The 21,497-nt window shown below is 35.0% G+C and overlaps 2 protein-coding genes across 3 annotated transcripts in view; both read right to left on the reverse strand.

Moving 5' to 3' along the window:
* The window catches only part of LOC123717970 (Kv channel-interacting protein 1), a 69,246-nt gene extending 55,645 nt beyond the window's left edge, over nt 1-13,601 (reverse strand). For both annotated transcript variants that reach the window (XM_045674272.1, XM_045674271.1), the window contains exon 1: nt 13,364-13,601. The gene's annotated coding sequence lies outside the window, so the exon portion shown is untranslated. The remainder of the gene's footprint in view (nt 1-13,363) is intronic.
* Nucleotides 13,602-17,624: 4,023 nt separating this feature from the next.
* LOC123717971 (vesicle transport protein GOT1B) lies at nt 17,625-21,474 on the reverse strand. The gene is made up of 6 exons (XM_045674274.1): nt 21,302-21,474; nt 20,748-20,839; nt 20,112-20,290; nt 19,497-19,578; nt 19,085-19,123; nt 17,625-17,677 (listed from the first exon to the last, which is right to left on the reverse strand). The coding sequence occupies exons 1-6, from the start codon at nt 21,324-21,326 to the stop codon at nt 17,663-17,665; spliced, it is 432 nt and encodes a 143-aa protein (XP_045530230.1). The 5' UTR covers nt 21,327-21,474; the 3' UTR covers nt 17,625-17,662.
* Between the last annotated feature and the right edge of the window lie 23 nt (nt 21,475-21,497).

Here is a 21,497-nt window from a genome sequence, read left to right on the forward strand (position 1 = left end):
GTCTTTGGTTAACATAGCTTTTACACAATAAAAGAAAACAATTTTTTAACCGGATTAAAGCTATTTCTATTATTATAAACTTATAATTATTTACATAATTTTAAATTCAAATTTTTCCGACGTTTCGCGTGCTTTACAGCGTGCGTCACCGTAACACACCAAGCACGCTGTAAAGTATAATACAAATAGCTTTTATCCGGTTAAAAAATTGTTTTCTTTTAGATGAATTTTAACAAAAGGCTTTTATTATCATAGACAAGAATACAAATAATTATATTTATTTCAATTTACCTTATTACTACTAAGATTATTATAGAATTTCATTAATTGTAATAGAATTATTACTATCATTGTTATCGTATATATTTTTGTTATTAACGGCTTCGAATCTCTTCGAATCAACCGTGGTAAGGACCAGAAAAAAAATGCGTAACCGAAAAATGTGACGACAGACATCTTTCTCAACGCCGATAAAGAAGTGCCCTCGATAGGCCTCTCCTGCCTTCTTCTATATTCAGCTGATCATCATATTGGTAACTCATCCTTCCAATCCTTCCATTATTGTTTATCTTTGTGTTCTTCCGTTGCTAGGATACCAGTTTCTGTGAATCCCTTATTTACAAATTGGTTACAAACACGAGAATATTATATATTCAGTATTTGTTTGAGTCTGGCATCGTGCCCACCGCGTGTACTAGTATATGGTGGCCAAGCAGCGGTATAGCATAGTTTCATACAAGCTAAGGGAGCTAAGCGGAGGCTAAAAGTTTTATCTTAATTTTTTATTTTTATATTGTCACTTGTCAGTAGCATGTTTTTTGATTATTACAATGACAACAACTTTTTCTACGTCATAAAAGTATTCAATTTGTTGGTAATGATATTATAGTTTATTAAAACCTAAACATAACTACCACATATACAGTATTTACATTTTTATTAACTTATATAATAATATTAATAATTAAAAACCCTGTGGCAGTGTTAACCTTAAACTCTGGCAACCATTTCCTCTCTGTATCGCGAAACATATTAGTTGAGAAAAACACCAGCTCTAAGGTCACCGGTAAAGTTAAAGTCAAACTCAAAATAAATTTATTCATATAGATAACCTAGTACAGCGTTAAAGATGCACTGTCACAGAGACTTTTAATTATTATTATGTAGGTTAAAAAGAGATACATTTGTGTGTTGGAAATAAATAACTGTTTTTGTAAAATTATTACAAGAATAAAGATTTTAAGGGAATCATTTTGTCCTACTGAGCAATTGTAGGTCGTAGCTTGCTACGGCACGTAGCGGTCTCTCTACGGTAGCGGATACATGCCTGTGGTCAATTTGCTATGTTGCTACGCCGTAGCAATTCGGTTGAGTGTGACTATAATACGTATTTCAGATGCTTTTTACATAAAACAGGGGGCAAATGGGCAGGAGGCTCACCTGATGTTAAGTAATACCACCGCCCATGGACACTCTTAATGCCAAAGGGCTTGCGAGTGCGTTGCTTTCTTGAAGGAAATGCTTTTTAACTATGTCTTATATTAATTAGCTATATGGTTGTTAGGAGTAATGTTGACCTAATGGCGGCAGCATGAGACTCCCATCCCAGGTCGCCAGCTTTTCACCAATGGACTGTCTATGTCCGCATTTAACATTCAGAAAGGAAACCATCGCGTGGAAACCAACTTGCCCTAGACCCAACATGATGGAGTGTGTCACAGAAGACTGATCACCTACTTGCCTATTAGATTGACAATTCATGATACAGATACAGAAATCCGAGGCCCAGAACTAAAAAGGTTGTAGCGCCACTAAATGAATAATAGACGAGCCTCCAGTTCCTTTAAAGATTACTCTTTAAATCCTTCATATTTCCCGCCTAATAGGTTGCGTGTTTAAACATCAGAAGGGATCCTTTGGTACACAGTTCATACATAATTCCATATAATGTTGCATCCTAATTTATCCTACCGTTTGTGGAATGAAATAATGATACCCCGGAGTACGATATAAGGCTTTGCTCATATCGTAATACCTGTTGTATATTTTCTCAATTTAATGAAAGCTATACGTTAGAGCAGTGCCTAGTGGCTTCAGCGTGCGACTCTCATCTCTGAGGTCGAAGGTTCGATCCCCGGCTGTGCACCAATGGACTTTCTTTCTATGTGCGCATTAAACATTCCCTCGAACGGTGAAGGAAAACATCGTGAGGAAACCGGCTTGCCTTAGACCCAAAAAGTCAAGGCATGTGTCAATCACTAAAGGCTGATCACCTACTTGCCTATAAGATTAACAGATGATCATGAAACAGATAGATAAATCTGAGGCCCAGACCTAAAAAGGTTGTAGCGCCATTGTTTTTTTTTTCTCTTTTTTTATAGCTATACGTTACGTTAGTAACGTAGCGTAACTAGCAATGTTGGCCTAGTGGCTTCAGCGTGTGACTCTCATCCATGAGGTGGTAGAACCCCGCAAGCACCAATGGACTTTCTATGTGCCAATGTGACATTCGCTCGTACGGTGAACATCGTGAGAGAACTGGCGTTAGACCGAAGTCGGCGTGTGATGAGAGGAGGCTGATCACCAGATTGACATATGATCATGGAACAGGTACAGAAATCTGAAGTATAGTGGCTGATTTGATAAAAAAAATTCATGCCATGAACATCAACAGAAAATATGTTAAATCGATTCTAAATTTACATTTACTACCAGTTCGCAAGTGGTAAGTAGAGCAGACAAAAGGAACTGGCAAGAAACTCTCCGTCACTCTTTTTCCGTCAAGTTTTGAGTCATACGAATTGTTTGAACTGGAGCACATCAATCCCAAGGATTAGGATCATTTCAATATTCGTCTAATTTATAAAACACTTTAACTTTGTGGCCAAATGTCCGTCCAGTTCTGTATAATATTGTTACGAGCTAGGGGATCGGATAGAAAATGCCGTGGATTTATTCAAGGGTTTATTTCTTGATAAATCAATGAGGAATTTATGGGCACAAAATTAATTGCAGAGATTCACTAATAACACACAAAAACACAGTCACTAATTACTTCACTTATGCACACTTCACACAGTACTTTATCACTTATATTCACTTATTCGCACTTTATCGCTTCGGTGTTTCTCTCTTGTTATCGCATTCCAAACTAAAGGCGACTAGTTGCGTTTCGGCTCGCTTATATATCCCTGGGAATAATTCTAAACAATATTCGAGAACTTTCTAGGCGGGCTTGCTACTGAGTAGCGATTGCACAATTCTAGAACGTCCGCACTCTTTGTCTCTTTCGCACGTTGCTCCGTCCTTGTCGTACGGCGTTCTAGAGTGCTCAGTCTAGTTTCGAAAAAGTTCTGATCTTCTCTCTCTCTCTCTCGTATCATTTCGTCCTTGTCTCACACCTAGAAAGTTCGGTCTAGAATATTCCTTCATCAAAGGGGTATAACTAGGCCTGAAAACGCCTGAAAACGTGTCTCCTGAAAACTGCACCACTCGACTACACATGTTCTGAAACTGACTGAAAAAATGTTTCAGCTTCCTGAAAACTAGGGTAACATTATGGAAATTACAATTTTCTAATATGTGATTGACCCTCTCCTGAAACGGTCAGAAATCATATTACAGCCTGCTGAAAAGTTCTCTAAGTAGTGGAAAAATCTAGAAACATTGCAGTCGACCCGTCTTCGTAACAATATAATAAATAGTTTACTTTTAAAATCCGCACAATCAGCCATATTATATACAGAAAAGTTATTTTAAATTGTTTGCAAAACTTATGATTTAAATACTGTCCCATAAATAATGTATCCGTTTAAAGGGAAATAAGTCACTTATATAATCGATAAATGACCTGTTAACCTATCTATATAAAGATTGGTGAAAACTACATTAGGGTAAGATGACATAGATTCTGTCATCTTACTTTATATAATATATATGTGACTTATATATGACTGACAGGCACACGCCTGATACATACCCACACACACGTACACAGCCTCTCTCTCTCTATCACACTATCAAATTAGCCTTCAAAAAGCTTGGTGTGCTCAGCAAGGCGAGACGGTACTTCACTCCGGGCCACCGCTTGTAACTCGTAAAGCGCAAATTCAGCCCCACATGGAATACTGTTCTCACCTCTGGGCGGGAGTCTACCGTATTTAACATGGGGAGAGTTCAGAAGAGTTGTTCGGTCTAATACCCGCAGCTGAGTTCTATTATCGGACGTCAAGGCAAAATACCATCCGTATCACCTCGACGTCCATCGTTCCACAACTGAGCGTTTCTTGAGCCAGCTTTTGCACCACCACTATGTGGAACCAGCTACCCGCTGAAGTATTTTCGAACCAATTCGATTTAGGGTCCTTCAAGAAAAGAGCGTACCAATTCTTAAAAGACCGGCAACGCCCTTGCGAGCCTTCTGGCAATGTTAGTGTTCATGGGCGGCGGTATCGCTTAACATCAGGTGAGCCTCTGGCCCTTTTGCCTCCTATTACATTAAAAAAAAACACACACACACCCTCTCATACACCTATTCAACTCTGTTTCTACTAACTTCTCACTAGTTGACTGTTTTGTTATGTTATTCGTTCCTTATTTAATGGAATAAATATGACTGTGCTGTGGAATGGAAGCCTGGTCATCCATATCACAGGTTTCTAGTTTGGAAACCAGTCTCCCAATACCTTTATTAACTGTAGTCTTATTACATAGTATTGTCTTTTATTAAAATAGCTTTTACACATTTAAAGAAAACACTTTGTCACCATGACCACGCACGCTGTAAAGCACGCGAAAATTATGTAAAATAATTATAAGTTTATAATAAATAATACATAACTTCAATCCGTTGAAAAAGTGTTTTCTTTAAATGTAATTTTATTGTTTGTTGCAAATGTTATATGGGAGAAATTATTATAATTATTAGATCTCTCGAAAAAAAATCGTATATGTAGAGTAAAATTGATACATTAAGTTTTTTCCGGAAAAGCTAACAAATAACATTCCATATGTATGTACTAAAAGTTAGGCTAACTACATATTAATTCGAAGTGAGGTTCGCGGGGTTGACTTAAAAGGCATAAGGCTCTTGTTTCGGGATCACGTTAGAAGTTAGTTAGTTAGTTGGCATAACAAGATAAAAATTGTAGAAAAAACGACACTAACTTTTGACTATAGCTAACTTCAGGCTGTCAGTTTTTGCGACGTGTGTGTGAATCGTAAAAATTTTGCTCACATCATGTTTCCCTAACGCACCAAAAGAAGTAAACTTCAAAAATAGCTTTCGTCTGATATATACAACGTATATGTAACGTAGTTAGTATCCTAGTAAAATGTGTGCGTGTACTAGTGTGTGTACCACACAGTGTAACAGTGTACACACGTAAGAAGTGAAACTTATTTATGACCTTATTTACAGTTAAATTAAAAAAAGTTTAACAAAAGGCTTATATTATCATAGACATGAATACAAATAATACAATTATTTCATTTTACCTTATCACTACTAAGATTATTACAGAATTTCATTAATTGTAATAGAATTATTACTATAGTTATTATATATTTTTGTTATTAATTGCTTCAAATATCTTCGACTCAATAGTGGTAGGGACAAGATAAAGATGGCGCATAACGGAAAAATGTGACGGTTTTTCCAATGCCGATAAAAAAGTTTCACTTCAATTATTATTTTTTCCGAAAAAAAAAATGATTTTGCTTTTAAACATAGTTTGCAAGCGATATGTTAAGCAACCGTACCAAATATCACTGAAGCAATAAACTCAAACTGCCCTGTACTCGGCACAAGTATTCTTTTCAATATTAATGACTGAATTTTGGATGGTGGCCAGCGCTTTCAAGCAGTTTCTATAGATGTACATAACGGCTAGGGTTGTCGTGTAGGATAAACAAAAAATATGGCTGGATTCATTTTATACTTATCCAGCTTTGGATGTCATTTAACTAAATCCCTTTTTGTGTCTACGGTTTCTGTATGATCGGTTTATAATAGATAATTTATTTTATTTTAATACTAAATTCATTGTAGTTGATGAGAGTGTCTACTTCGTACGTACTCTCAGGGTAAGACAGTGAGTGAGCAAAATATGCCATGGCTTGTACATTGTCCGAATTTAACACGAGCTCGTGAAGGATACTATCGTTAAACCTGCGTGCTTTACTGCTGTTAGATAAAACAATTAACAGAATTGCAGGACCTGAAAAGGTTGTAATGCAATTGGTTTTGTTCTAATATCACAAAATAATGACTAACCATTATGAATGACTATTTAAAAATAATATTAGCAATAAGAAATAGAACTACTAAGGTCCAACACACATGAACAATATTCTTAGCCTACATAGTAATAATAAATAGAAAATTAAAACAAATTTAAAAAGTTTAGTTCCTGTAGCAGTGCATTTCCTCGCTGTATGGCGATACTTATTAGTTCAGGAAAGCACCAGCTCTGGGGTTACCGGTACTAGGCATCGTAAAGCTTTATTGAGCGTCTGTGCATTTTGCCGAGAGTCTCTACTCCAAAGGGAACAAAAATTATATTTTTTCTACCTAGAACTGGTGATTTGTTCCGTATGCTTATCACGGGACATGAACTTTTTAAATTTCCTAGTTTTCTCAGCCAAGTAATTAGATTTTGATGTGAAACATCTCTAGCCGCACGTAAAACCAATTTCTGGCATGTTCGAGCGCGGAACAACAATAGATGCTGTATTTATTAGATATCTTGATAATGTTATGTCCAATACTTATGTAACATACTTCAGTTACCATCGACCAATTGTCACAGTAATACCGTCCTCAGAGGCAACATCGAATATAACTATTACCGAAATCACTGATTAAACGAATTAAGTAGTCACGATTTGAAATAAATTCGTAAATTTTTGTATTTAATGAAAATAAATGTTTATTCAATAAATAGTTATCGATATCTGGAAAAAAATCGTAATATTTTATTTTATCATTATGACATATTTAGTTCCTATCACAATATGTTCTTTTCTGCATATTACTTTTACAAAATAATGTCGATGTTTCACATCTGCCAGGCGTCCGGTGACGGCTCCCATTTTTTTAAATTAATTTTATGGCCCGGTAACGAGACCTTTAAGCCAAGTCTTATTTCCAACTAATTAGACATTTGGTGTCATAGACTTTATTGCAGACCATACTACGTCATTTTGATCTATTGTCAATGGTTTCTACAGTATATGCGATATCTATTTTGGATATTTTTCACACCTGGGTTATATTATCTATGTTTTCAAATATTTGAAAATTGACAAATATTTGTATACTGGAAGAGGATGACGGCGAAATTCAATAGAGCAGTTGAAGCCGTTTTAATAAACAATATTTATAATACTAATGTTGATTGTTATCGGCACGCAACACTCAACACATCATTTGACATCTATTGTCATACTGACAGTACTGGTACACAGATTACACATAATTTTTAAATCAATCCAACACTTTTGCAGCCTATTCAAATAAATAGTTGAGGTATTCTTTACCCTCTGTAGGTGATTTTTCTTTTTATTGTTCCATATTAAGGTTTCCTGGAAGAGTTGCTACTGATAAGACCCATTGCTCAATCAATTATGTAACCTGCTTTTTTGTTTTTTGTATATATATATATTAATGGTAACGAACTGTAAATAAATTAATAATCTTAATGATAATAGTAGACATCTCCCGTCAAACTGACAGAACTCAGATTAAACAGAATTTTTAAATTAATTCAGAATTTTTTCTGCCTTTGCATAGGTACTCATTATAATAGTTGATATGATTAACATTTGACATCTTTTGTCAAACTTTCAGTACTATTGCACAGATAAAACATATACGATGTCTTTTAAAACCGACAACTCGATAGATGCCAGCCCTAGTCGTGTCAGACAGTGTGGCATCGCGTTAAAATAACACATGATAACGAGGAAGAGGCTGGCGCCGAATGAAAGAACTGCTCTGTATTTATAATGTTTGTGGCCACAGGTATAACAATCGTTTGCCAAGAGTTAATTTCTTTTTTCGTTTAGTATTTTTATACAACGGAGGCACACGGGCAGAAGGCTCACCTGGTGCTAAGTGATACTCCTGGACACTTACAGTGTCAAAGGGATTGTTCAGTGCGGACCTATTACGAATTGTTGCGCTCTCTTCCTGTTTGTAGTCGAATTACTTCGGAAATATGTCAGCGTGTTTCACATAGTGATGGCGGCAATAACGGCTCTAATTTTTTTTTCTTATCCTTTAACTCTGTTTTTAACTCTGCTAACCTCAACCTACATTAAAAGAAACTATACTTCGTACATGCCCTGTCTTCTTGTTCTTCCTGTTATGTAACCTAACAATAGTTAAGTTAGATATATATATTTTAGTTAATAATTAGCGTAAACCAAATCTTAACAATCATCGCATATTTGAAGCCAATATGAGCCCATAACTTGTTTCCACACTTGTAAATTGTAAACATTCTTGTTTCCCATAATGTCCAATAACATATTTATCATTTAGAATTTAAACTCTTAGTACTAAGTAGTAGAACTCTTAGTGATAAGTTACTTTTTTAAAGCGTTGCAACCCCACTAGCCCCTGTTATCTTAGTTATAAGCACATGTTTTAAACCAATAAAGTCAGTTGTTTCCCAGCTTCAAACAAAGGGTTTTATTTTAACGTATCCATATAAAAAACAGCCGCCGAACTTAATTCTAGTTTGAAAAAAATAGTTTTAATTGATATGTGTAAAATTTGTGAAGTCATATTTTCATGTATATTTTAGCCATAGGACTTATTAATAAATGAATTAACTTAAGTACAGAATAGTTAATTAATTTAAGTAAGTTGGAATATCAATAAAGCGTTGTGGCCAGTTTATATTTAACTCGCGTGATTATTGACTGTTAACAAAACACGCAAGGGTACAGTTTAGTTTATACAAATGTGTTTGACAGTTGAGATATAAAGAATAAAACGTCATAGACAAAAAAAAGAAAAGCGCATTTCAGTAGTAACACTACACCCGTATTACACTGTCACTTTATACACAGAATCCAAAGTTAGTCGCCCAGTTGTCATCCAGTTTGGCGTTTACGGTGGAGTAAACAAGAAAAAAGCTATAATAAAAAATGTACACACCAAATCTAAACTATAATAAAAATATTTCATAGCTAACGCGTTTAAGTAACATTGACCAAATAATTTATTCGTATTAAATTTAAAAAGAGAACACAAATCGAGTTGGCTCGCGTTACCACAAAGAATAAACTTTCCCGCCAAAACGACAAACACGCCACAGATTATACAATGAAATATGATAAATGACATCTGATAGCCGTTTAGTATCTGTCACTCTGTGGCGCGACTCGGGTTGCATGAGTTGGTGAATTTTTATTTTATGCTTTTAGAAGATCTTAAACTTGAATTATTCGTATATTAGCCGTGTCAGAGTTGAGCAATATATTAGGTTAGGGAAAAAGTCTTTTCGCAATATAGAATGTATGAACTTGTAATAAAATCTATTTGGCTATACTATTTGTATCTGGCTGGTTTTGGTATCATTAAAGTTTAAATTTTAAAGAAATTTTCCAAATTCAAATTAGGAAAATGTGTGATTTTTATTTTTGTTATTGTTACTGTCAACATGAGTGAATCTAATGAAGACATTCGATACATTTTAAAATTTTACAACAAAAACGGTAAAAATGCAACGCAAGCCGCGAATAAATTGCGATGTTTATGGACCTAGTGCAGTGTCTATGAGAGTAGCACAAATTTGATTTAAGCGCTTTCATTCCGGAAATAATGTCAAAGATGCACGTCGCTCTGTTCGCCCTATTACGAATAAAATTGATGCCATTTTTGAAAAAGTGGAGCAAGATCGGCATATCAGTAGTTACGAGGTAGCTGAAGAATTGGGAGTTGACCACAAAACAGTTTTTTGACCTCACGAGCTCACTGAAAGAAATCTAATGAACCGTACTCATTTGTGATTCTTTATTACGGGGTAATGAAACCGAACCATTTTTTAAAAAGCTGATAACTGGTACTGAAAAGTGGTTCACATACTAGAAGATTGTGGGAAAAAAGGCTTCATAGACAGTGGCGAAGCCCGGCTTAACTCGAAACAAGGTAATGCTGTGTGGTGGGATTGTAAGGGCATTTTTCATTATGAGCTTACCAGGCAGGACCATCGATTCTGAACTCTACTGCAAACAACTGATTAGATTAAATCAAGAAGTTGAGAGAAAGCGGCCAGAATTAATCAACAGAAGGTGTATGGTTTTTTCATCCTGATAACACTAGACCTCACACATCTTTGGCCACTCAGCAAAAATTAAGAGAACTTAGCTAGGAGGTGTTAATGTATCCGCCATATGGTCCTGACCTTGCACCTGTTTCGGTCTCTTCAGAATTCTTTAGGCAGTGGCAGGTAAACATCACGAGAGGACTGCTAACACCAATTGACGCGGTATTTTGATCAGAAGGCCCAAAAATTTCTATAGCAATGGGATCATGTCCCTTACAAGATGGCAAAAAGTTATCGAACAAAATTTTACCTACATACTTTCGTTAAATGTAAACAAACTATAATAAATGATGTGAATTTTAAAAATGCTAAGAATTTTTTTCCCCAACCCCAAATTTTTGCATTATTACGGCCCGCCAGGAGCATAAGTGATATAGTAATTACTATCTGGAGTTTATCTGGTAATTGGAGTAGTGTTGGCCTAGAGGTTTCAGCGTGCGTCTCTCATCCCTAAGATAGTAGAAAACTGGATGTGTACCAATGGACTTAAATTTCGCATTTGACATTCGCTCGTACCTCGCGATGTTTAGGAACCGCAAACCCTAAAAGCCAGCGTGTGTCAGACACAGGAGGCTGATCACGAACATGCCTATCAGACATAAAATCATGAAAAAGACTGTAGCGTCACTGGTTCAAAGAGACAGATAGTCTCTGGCCGTAGTTTTGATTTGCTTTCCCTTGACAATCTAATTCTTGAAACTCCTACTCATAAACTCCTCTTTTACTGTGCAGTCTTTTAATTTATTTAAAAATCCTCTTTTTGATCATTTGTAATCAATAAGCTACTTATGTATACGATACATTATGGGGCAAACGGGTAGGAAGCTCACCTGATGTTAAGTTGATTGGACACATAATGCCAGGCCGCGATTGCGTTGGCGGCCGAATTAATTATCACTCATTAACTAAGATTAGTTATTTTCATTATTGTTTATTTTCCTTTTTTTAGTTTTAGTTACTATTTTAACTACATGCCATTTTTTGTAAATAATTTACCCTCTTTAGGTGTTTTTTTTAATTTATTCGCCTGGGTTACCTGGAACAAATCGTTTGTTAGCGATAAGGCTGCCGTTGCCTAACTTATGTAACCTGATTTTTTTATACGTATGTTTTTGTATAAGGTAAGGAAGTGTAAATAAATCTTCCGCCATAAGAAAGCCACGTTAAAGAAAACCTTTATTTATGTTCCAACTAAAAAAAGCGATATATGACATATATATCTATGTCCTAGGCGCGAGCCCCACGTGCAGAGGCAGTTTCAGAAGCATCAGTAACCCACGTAGTACTAGAATGCGAGGCTTTGGCTGACCAGACATCCTCGGAGCAGTGCAGTCGCACCGTCAAGCCTGAGAAGTGCCCAGGAGAGTTCTGTGCTTCGGGAAGGAGCTGGGCTGTCTTAGTTAGCCAGGACAGGAATTCTGACGAAGTTTTTATAGAGAGTACAATCAGAGGAGACCTCACCCAAGAACAAGAAGCACTTGATTACTGTATTAATCAGCAAGTGTCAGTGAGGGTGGGTGGCATGCAGGATTCAACAGCCTGTTTTCCTGATGTCTAGCAAAATTTATCAATCTTGATTTAGTATTTTAAGTTTTGGTTAATAAATTCCTTTATATTTAAAAATACACATACGTTCTATCGTTTATTTATAACCTAAACATAACAAACAAATATTAATAATAATTATCAACCTATATAGTAATAATAAAAAGAAAATTAAAACAAATTTAAAAAGTTTGGTCCCTATGGCAGTGTACCTTTAACGCTGGCAGCATTTCGCTGTATTGCGATACTTTTTCGTTGGGCGAGGAGAGCCGGTACTATTTCCCATTCAAAATTGAAGGAATTATACAATTCGGCATTTATAATTTGACACTTCATTCCATTTTCAAAAGCACTTCGAAGTTTTATTCTTTTTTTAAACTTTTTCCAATACACTCTATGGAGTGCCATCGACGCTTCAGCACGGCCGATTGCTCTAGTCTGTTAATGGCGCTTTTATCTAATAATTAAAAAAAAGTCAGATTCAGTCTAGATAGCTAGTCTAGTCTAGAAAAAGGAAAACATCGTGGGTTGCTGCGGGAAGAAAAAACCTTGCTTTAGACCCAAAGTCGACGGCGTGTGTCAGGCACAGGAGGCTGATTACCAACTCGCCTTTTAGACAAAACATTTGTTTTATGTAATAGGAGGCAAACGGAGGAGGCTCACCTATGGTGAGTGATAGCGCCCATGGACGCTTACATTGTCACAAGGCTCGCAAGTGCGTTGGCGGCATTTATGACTTGTTACGCTCATTTCCTGAAGAACCCTTAGTCGAATTTGTTGGGAAATAATTAAGGGTAGCTGGTTCTACATAGTGGTTGTACGCGGCAAAGACTGCCTTAAGAAACGCTCGGTTGTGGAAAGATGAACGTCGAGATGATGATCAAATATAGAAATCTGAGGCCCAGACCTAAAAAGCGCCACTGATTTATTTATTTTTCATACAATATAATAAAAAATACCTTTCACTGTTTACTTCGTGAAGGATATTTATCAGAATTCTTTTATTTAATTAAAATATACAATTTTGACTGTATTTTTAATAGAAAACAGGCAGAAGGCTCACCTTATGTTAAGTGATACCATGGACACTCAACGTCAGAGGGCTCGCGAATGCGTTGCCGTCCTTGGTATGTATTAATTCAGCTATAAGGTTTTAAGGTAATCTGTTTATTGCAATTTTTGCATTAATTTATATAAATAATATAATCAGTTTCTTTAAGTGTCACAATCATGAATCAGTATATAGGTTTAGATGAATTTTCAGAGAGTAAAGCTTTGGAAACTATAAATAGCCACGGGCAGTGTAAACATTATTCCTATACCCTTAATAGGAAAAAGGTTTAAAACAACATATACTTTAAACGTTAATAAACGATGTATTTGTTTCAGTCGCCTTTGCTTAGTTAAACGTTATATATGACGACGAAACATATTTAAATGATATAAAAAAACGTAATGTTCAACTATTCTAACAAACCTACCTTCAAAATTCAAACTGTACTGTAATTCATTCACTTCAACAGTAAAATCACAATTCAATTCGAAATTAATTACACGACATAGTTGAGAATTTTAGCGCGATAGTCCGTAGTTTGCAACGTTTCAACACTGTATATAGCATTTATAATAATATATTTTACATATAATAGATATAACGGACATACATTAATCCATTTATCGATTTATTTTAGTTACACCCTCACACACGTCGACCTCAGCCCGGGACGGGCGGTAACTGGGCTCTGACAGCCCGAGTGCTGCCATCTAAAATATCGATGCGCAGCTGTCAAAATTCGCAGCCATAGACGCGTTACTTTTTAATTTACATTTGGAGTTTATGCTTTTTCAATATAGTCTACCTGTTGAATATAAAACCATTACTTTTTGTACATATTGATTTGAATGGAAATCAAATATCATTGTAATTTGTATATTACGTGGTTCAATGGGACATGTTAACAATTTTCTTAATAGCATGTCTGTGTGTGCATAAAATATTAATCTGTTGGGAGTCCTATTAAAATCACTTAGCGCGGGGCACAGACACGGAAGTCTTTAATTACTTATTAGCAAAGGTGAGGCTCTGAAAGTTATTATAACATAGTCTTACTTAAATGAAGATCGTACCGTTTGTTGCATTATTTAACGATCGCCATTGACGAATACTTTCAGGACTTTTAAATAATTAAATCGATTATTATTATATTTCTTGAAAGTGATAATTTTCCCAGTCAAGAGATTAGTAGACGCAGTTGATCGCTGTAATATTGGCCTTAGAAAATATTACGATCACGACCTCTCTGAAAGAATACCGTGCTTGTTCAATACAAACCTCTGAAAGCTTTAGCAGGAAGGACGAGCTTGCTCTCCTTATTTTCGAATAGAATATTCTTCAAATAATATTTGGACCTGTTTGCGATGACGGTGTTAGTATTATTATTATTTTCTTTTGTTTTTAAGTTCATATTTCAAGGATTTTCATGTTCGCTTATCGCCTTTAATCACCATTGCTTTTGGCGGCGTCCAGGCGTCGAGTTGTCTCTCTCCCTAAAATATGGCGAGGGGGCCGATGGCTGGCCATGCGTCATACTCGTGAACGGGTGCTACTTGTGGTGACTGGTCGGACTTGAATTCATGTATGCGGTGATGTTAGTTATTTCGACTATGTATTTGCGTATTGTTCCCACGAGGATGTAAGTGTGTGATCCTATATCACCATACCTACTGTTGATAGAAGACAAATCTTTGTTTTTTGTTTATATACACGTATATTTATTTGTTATTATTATAGTTAATTGCTCAAAGATGTCATGTGGAACATGGTGTTATGGTTGCAGCTCCTTACAAACGTTGTGTAAAACAACAAACTTGGCGATTAAAAAGAGTGGCGGAGAGTTTATTGCCTTTATTTCAGAATTGGCAGTAAATGTAAAATTAGAAGCATTTAATATGTATTTATTTATGTTCATAAGTGTACATTGTGTAACCTAAATAAATATGATTTTAAATTCGAATTAAGCGTTTGGCGTATTCGCTACAATAAAAGACATTATAACGTAATCGTCTAATTGAATCGAATCGAATGCGAAAGACAGAATCCCAAAGTGAAGATGAAGTTGTCACCTTGAAATAGATTCCGATGGCGACATATACTTGATGAAGCTAAGGCCCCTAAGGCGCTATATAGCCATTGATGGTGATGATAATGATGATTATAGCTGTCCTAAATTCAATCATTAAGACTTACATTTGTTTGTTTCCTACTTTACTAGATAAATATTATATATTATTATATAGTTGTGTATTTGTTTTTTTTTTAAATTATAAGCTATTATGGAGAGAGTCTTATAAAATTAAGATACATTTATATAAACATATAGTTGTTTAATCTTCATAATTTTATTAGTCTGTGTTAAAAAATTGCTTATCTATGTTTTTATTATAATTTAAGACATCAAGATGATGGGTGAGGGTTACTCAATTTTTTATAGAACAGGGGGCAAACGGTCAGGAGGCTCACCTGATGTTAAGTGATACCGCTGCCCATGGACACTCAATGCCAGAAGGCTCGCGAGTGCGATGGCGGCCTTTTAAGAATTGGTACTTATGAAGTAATCATGACTTTTGTTACGATATAATGTTTTGTTTTCATTACTTTCAAACTTTTTTGATGTAACCTTACGGCGTTTGACATAACATGGACATAATACGGGCTGCAAATATCGTACAAGCGGATGTAAGAAAAATGAATATCTTTTATAATAAATGCTTCGATCGGAATTATTATATTAATAAAATACATATAAAATAATTACTTGACTTGACTTAATGTAAACAAATTGTTGAACGCTTTCTATGTCCTCTGCACCCACCCGCATTGGGGTGCGATTCTCAACTCCAACACGCATTTCTTTCGTTTTCCGGGTGTTGATTTTGAGTCCCGCAAATCCCGCCTCGCGTTCCAGGTCGTCCAACTTAGATTGCATGTCGCGGTGCGTGTGACTCAGCAGACAGAGGTCATCGGCGTAATCCAAATCTTCTAAGATGTTGGTTAATCCCCACTCTATTCCGCGACGCTGGTTCTGATGTATGCGATCCATAATCCCGTCGAGAACAACCAGGAAAAGTAGTGGCGAGAGTAAGCAGCCTTGCCGGACGCCTGCGTGCACTTGAATATCGTCTGAGACGAGACCATCGTGAATCACTCTACAAGAATAGTTCCTATAGCTGGCCTTAACTAGGTTAATTATCTTTGGCGGGACACCAATGTTAGAGAGTCGCGACCATATGCTGCTCCATCTCAACGTATCGAAAGCTTTTTCGAAGTCAACAAAGGTAAGATAAATCTCTCTCTGCCATTCTGATGCCTGTTCGAGAATGATACGAAGAGTGTTAATTTGGTCGGTACACGAGCGGTTAGGCCGGAAGCCAGCTTGTTCTATGCGAAGGAGAGGCTCAACGGCTGCAGACAACCTGTCCAAGATAATTCTGCAGAAAACCTTGGAAGGGGCCGAGAGCAAGGTGATACCTCTCCAATTGCTGCATTGGCTTAGATCACCTTTTTTGGGCACAGTAATAAGAAGGCCCCTATTCCAGTCCTCCGGAAGCTTCTCGCTGGCCCAGATTTTCCCAATCAAAGGTGTCAGCGTGTCGACGGTAGTAGCCAGGTCCGCTTTTAACATTTCTGCGGCTATTAAATCAAGCCCTGGTGCTTTACCAGTCTTAAGACCCATGACCGCTCTCTCCACTTCATCACGTGTAGGTGGTTCGATATCGATGTCTAGTGGCCTGGGTGGTGGAAATGTGTCTTGCATGCCTCCATGCGTAATATAAAATAATTACAGTCGCTAATTGTTTGTGGCATTAATCAATAATGTTACCAACAGACCTATTTATCTACCTACGCCAGAAAAACAAACAAAGAATGTTATCATAAAGCATTTTTAGTTAATTATACCAATTCGAAATCAATATTCATAGTTAAGACACGACAACAACTGTCAGGTCCGCTACTTATACATAAAAATTCAAATTGCATTCGTCTCATTATCTTGAAACCTACATTTCTGAAAGTTTCACTTCTACCACGTGTGAATTTCACACAGGTTTTTTTTTTAAATATATTTTCTAGCTAAATCCTCAACTAACTCGTCGTAGATATATTAATAACTTACGTATATGTACAACTTAAGTAAATGGTATTTGTAATAATTTTTTGTTTAACACTTACATCAATAAATACAATTTTATTATGTACATTGGACCTAAAGATTTATATATATCAGAACCAGTCTGTTGCACAGATTCCCGTTAAAGATGTTGTGTACTGAATGCTGTCTTTTTGTCTTCTAGTGAGTGAAGTGAGTTCACAGCGATATTGTGTATCTTGGAGCGCTTATAGAATATATTTACACGTTCTGTTTCACGACTATGTTGTCTATTCCTACTGTCCAACATTTTTTGTCTCGGGGATGAGGTACAATAAATTAGAAACAAAACTGTACTTAGCAGTTGATCTGTCTACTTATAATCTTGTGGTGGTGAACAGCCCAAGCGTTCTCCTAGAACCCGGTTTCTTTGTTCTCGTTAAAGACGTCATTTTATAGAACAGGGGCCGAACGGGCAAGAAGCTCACCTGATGTTAAGTGATACAGCCGCCCATGGACACTCTCAATGCCAGAGGGCTCACGATTGCGTTGCATTGCCTCTTTAGTCAATAGTAAAGCAATAAATAAAACAATATTGGTTTATGTAATTTTTATTTCAGTCATCAACAGGAACTAAAGACCTCCATCCTAAAAACACATTTATAATAAATTAAAAATCTTCAAAATACATAATTTATGGTCAATTCAGTTGTACATAACGTTTTCTTATATATAATCTGATGTTTGATAAAATTAATCACTTAGCGCCAAACTTGAATTAGTCCTAATAATCAAAAACAGATGCCGGGAATATATGTCAAGTTAGATAATGCTAAACATAGATGGCGCGCATAGACGTAAGGCGACATAATTTATGTAGTTTAAACTATAAATAATAAAATGTTAAATAACATTAGTCATTAAATCACAATTACGGCAAAAGTATGTTGACGTTTGCGCCATTATTGAATAGCCTGCCAGATATGATCTATTATTATAAGTGACAACTGACAACCCAGTTGGCGCCTTTAAGGTCGTTTGGTGTTTAACAGCTGACTGATCTTGCTATGGCACGCTAACATGAAATCCGCGACATCTGTTTTTAAGTATTGTAACTCGAAGCATTTGTTATGTTGACTTCCCAGTTCCTTGACTATGTGCCAATTATTTAAATCAAATTGTACCGTTTGAACATTAGTTAACTTTTGTTTAATTTCATCGTAAATAGAACGGAGAATAGTGAAAGTTACTTAATAGTTAAAATTGTGACTGATGTATTTTAAGCTTCTCGCCTTTCAACAAAATCATAGTTTAGCAACAACTGCAACCTATATTAGGTAGCATGTTTTTAAGTCCTTCAAACTGAGTATGAAACGAATGAGAAAGAAAAAAGAGGACACCCATAAGAAACGTGGGAAGGTGGAATAGAAGGGATAGTGAGGAGGGATTGGAAAATGGTGGCGAGGATGAAGTGGAAGAATTTGCTATAAACCTTAGTTAAGTCCAGACTTAACATGTGACTCTGGTATATAAACAAATACATTTTAAGTTAATTCTTGGATGTAAAAGTTCTGGGTCAAACTGATGGCTCTATCAACATTTTGTAACATTATACAACTAATGCCTGCTATATGTATATATTCTTCCATCACCAGTGAGACTATTTATACAAAATACTGTATATTCAAAATATTCCTAACGCTATTCTAAATTATATATATTTAGGCTTTTCATATGTAATTAGAAAACTTTTGACTGGAGGAATATTATTTTATGTCTAAATTACTGACATGTAAGATGGAATTCAATATTCACTAAGACAATATTTGTTTTCAGTTCTTGACTTATTATACCCTATGAGGGCAAAAATGTTTTCCAATAACCCCTAAGAGTGGGTTCAGATGGGTACAGTCTTCTTAAATTTTTACAAAAAAATATTTTAAGTAAACTATATAATCCCCCAAAATTAAAAACATATACACATTAAAAAGTATATTTTACAAACGCATTCACTCATTCACTATACAGTCTTTTGGTATGGCAACATTATCATACCATATTTCTGCCATTGTCACCTGCTATCCGGTTGACAATCTGTAAAAAAAATTACTTGTTAGAATAATAAAAAAAAATTCATGCTGGTTTCAGCAGTCACTAATATGATTTCACTCTTGACACTTCATAGCGGGCAGGTGAATAATATTGTTCTAAATCAAACCATCAACAACAAAAATATTTGTATGACTTCTTTGATTTGATGAATTTGCATATGTATATATGCAAATTCCCCCTCATCCCAGGGGGTGATTAAATACTACTTTTTGCTTAATAACTATTGAGAGTAATTATCAGCCAGGAGTACAACAAAAAAAAAAGATTGACAACAGAAAACGATTGCTAAATTCTTATGGTATTATATTAAATTTAAAGGCAAACAAAATTGACGGATTTAGATTAAAAACATTACCCCTCCTATGATTGGTAGGCTAAGTAGTGAACCAACAACTGGCACCATTCTGAGGAAGTTCACTGCAGCTGGTAGGAAACCCCTGAAAAAATACAATAAAAATTTAAAATAAGGGATGAAATACACACATATAATTATTATTTATGTGTGAATTTGTAAATGTTAGGTAATATTATTTTATGTTTTGTAGCTTTTTATTTATAGTCACTGTTCCACAACATCCATACTATATCAGTGAACAATATTAGTTGTAAACAGAATGTTCATGTCAGTGTTAGTTTATTAAACAACTGATAATGAAAGTATTTAAAAACTGCTTTTACACTGATTTACTTTTAGTTCAAATCTAGCTTAGTTGGATATGAGTGCTGGCCCCATAATGTTTATGTGGCTGGTAAACAATGCCGAATAGTTACAATGCGGTAACCTGCTAATAAGTCATTATATTATGTTATTTTTTAATGCATCTAGTCTTAGGAAGCATGGAATTAAAAAAATCATAATTCATCATCATGAACTAATAGAAATAAGTAAGCATAGAACCACCCAACCAATTAGATTTAGTAAATCATTATTATCATTTAGACAATATTTTATAAATTAAAACATGCTCACCTAAATAGTAATAAAAACCCGTATATTTCAGCAATCATGCCAAACACTGGCCATCCCAACAAAACAACTGTTATGCCCCCAAAGAAAGCAATAGATGCTTTAATTTTATGCCTTTGGAAGAAGAAGAAAAACGTCCTTTGTAGGCCAATAACACATGCTAGACCACTTATAAATAAAATCTGAAACAAACAATTAGGTGTGAAAGTTAAAATAAAAAATACACTTTCCAAACCATAGGTTTTGTCTAATAGTCAATTATTATTTGTATCAGGGTGAAGAATCCAAGATTATAAGAGCAGGAGGAGTCCCCAATAAATAAGACTATTAAAGGATGATTAATGATAAAACTTTTAGGTATAAATAATAATTATCAGAAGTTCAAGAATAAAATTATATAAATAAATCCTGCAGCCATCACAAAGATTTTTATTTAATAGCGAAAATTAATTATTGCATATCGTTAGAATATGGTTAGATTCAATTCTTGTTTATTTATTCTTGGTTAGGTTAAAATATGATTGTCCAAGATAAAATAATAGTGATGAATTCATTCATCATTCAGTCCATTATTATGACCTGTATAAACATTTGTCTAAAAATCCTCAAAAGCCAAGTTGAGAAACCTGTAATACTTACATTTCCAATAGCCAGAAGCCCCTTATCAAATAATAATAATACACCAAGGAACAGAAATGTCATACCAAACCCAGCTAGGCCAACACCTATCTCTGTAATTGCAAAAAAAAATTACAGTAGGCATAAATTTGTATATTACTATGGAAATAGTATAAAATGAATAAGATTTACTTAAATATCACTTATCATGTATGGCTCAGAAGGAAACACAAATTAAAGTAAAACTATCAGATATCACTTAAATTCTCATTATAAAGCTTTGTTTCATAGCATTATATTCTTTACAATAAAAAAAATATATTTCCATATGTAGTTTGTTGGGCTGTTATAATATCTTATGAATAAAAGTTTAAGTTGGGTGACTTGCATGAGGGTTAACACTGAATTTAAATGGTTTTCATAACAAACATTAATGATATTAACTATTAAAATACATTTAATTTATCGATATCTACTTCAAACATGTTATTGCATAAGTTAACTTATAAATTAACACCTAAATACACAAAAAATCCCATGGTATAGTGATACGTTAAAAAGGCGCAATTACTTACTTTGTGTATCAGATATCTCAATCATGTTGGTAGTTGTATATTCCTATTAATTGTAAAAACAAATTCCACTGCTTACTTTACATTAATCATTTGTAGTTATTTAAATATGAGATAAAATACAAATCTCTAATAAACTACTCCACGTCATTGTGAAACGTTAATTGTCATCAAGGTTTGAATCACGATTCAACAATGC

This window comes from Pieris brassicae, chromosome 14 (genome assembly GCF_905147105.1).
Source record: "Pieris brassicae chromosome 14, ilPieBrab1.1, whole genome shotgun sequence".
In the NCBI taxonomy this organism is placed as follows: domain Eukaryota; kingdom Metazoa; phylum Arthropoda; class Insecta; order Lepidoptera; family Pieridae; genus Pieris; species Pieris brassicae.

Coding starts and splice junctions, on each gene's coding strand:
- LOC123717971 (XM_045674274.1), bottom strand. CDS start 21,326: ATGATTGAGATATCTGATACACAAA. Junction 20,840..21,301: donor TGAGATATCTGATACACAAA/GTAAGTAATTGC, acceptor TTGCAATTACAG/AGATAGGTGTTGGCCTAGCT. Junction 19,124..19,496: donor GCCTACCAATCATAGGAGGG/GTAATGTTTTTA, acceptor TTTTTTTTACAG/ATTGTCAACCGGATAGCAGG.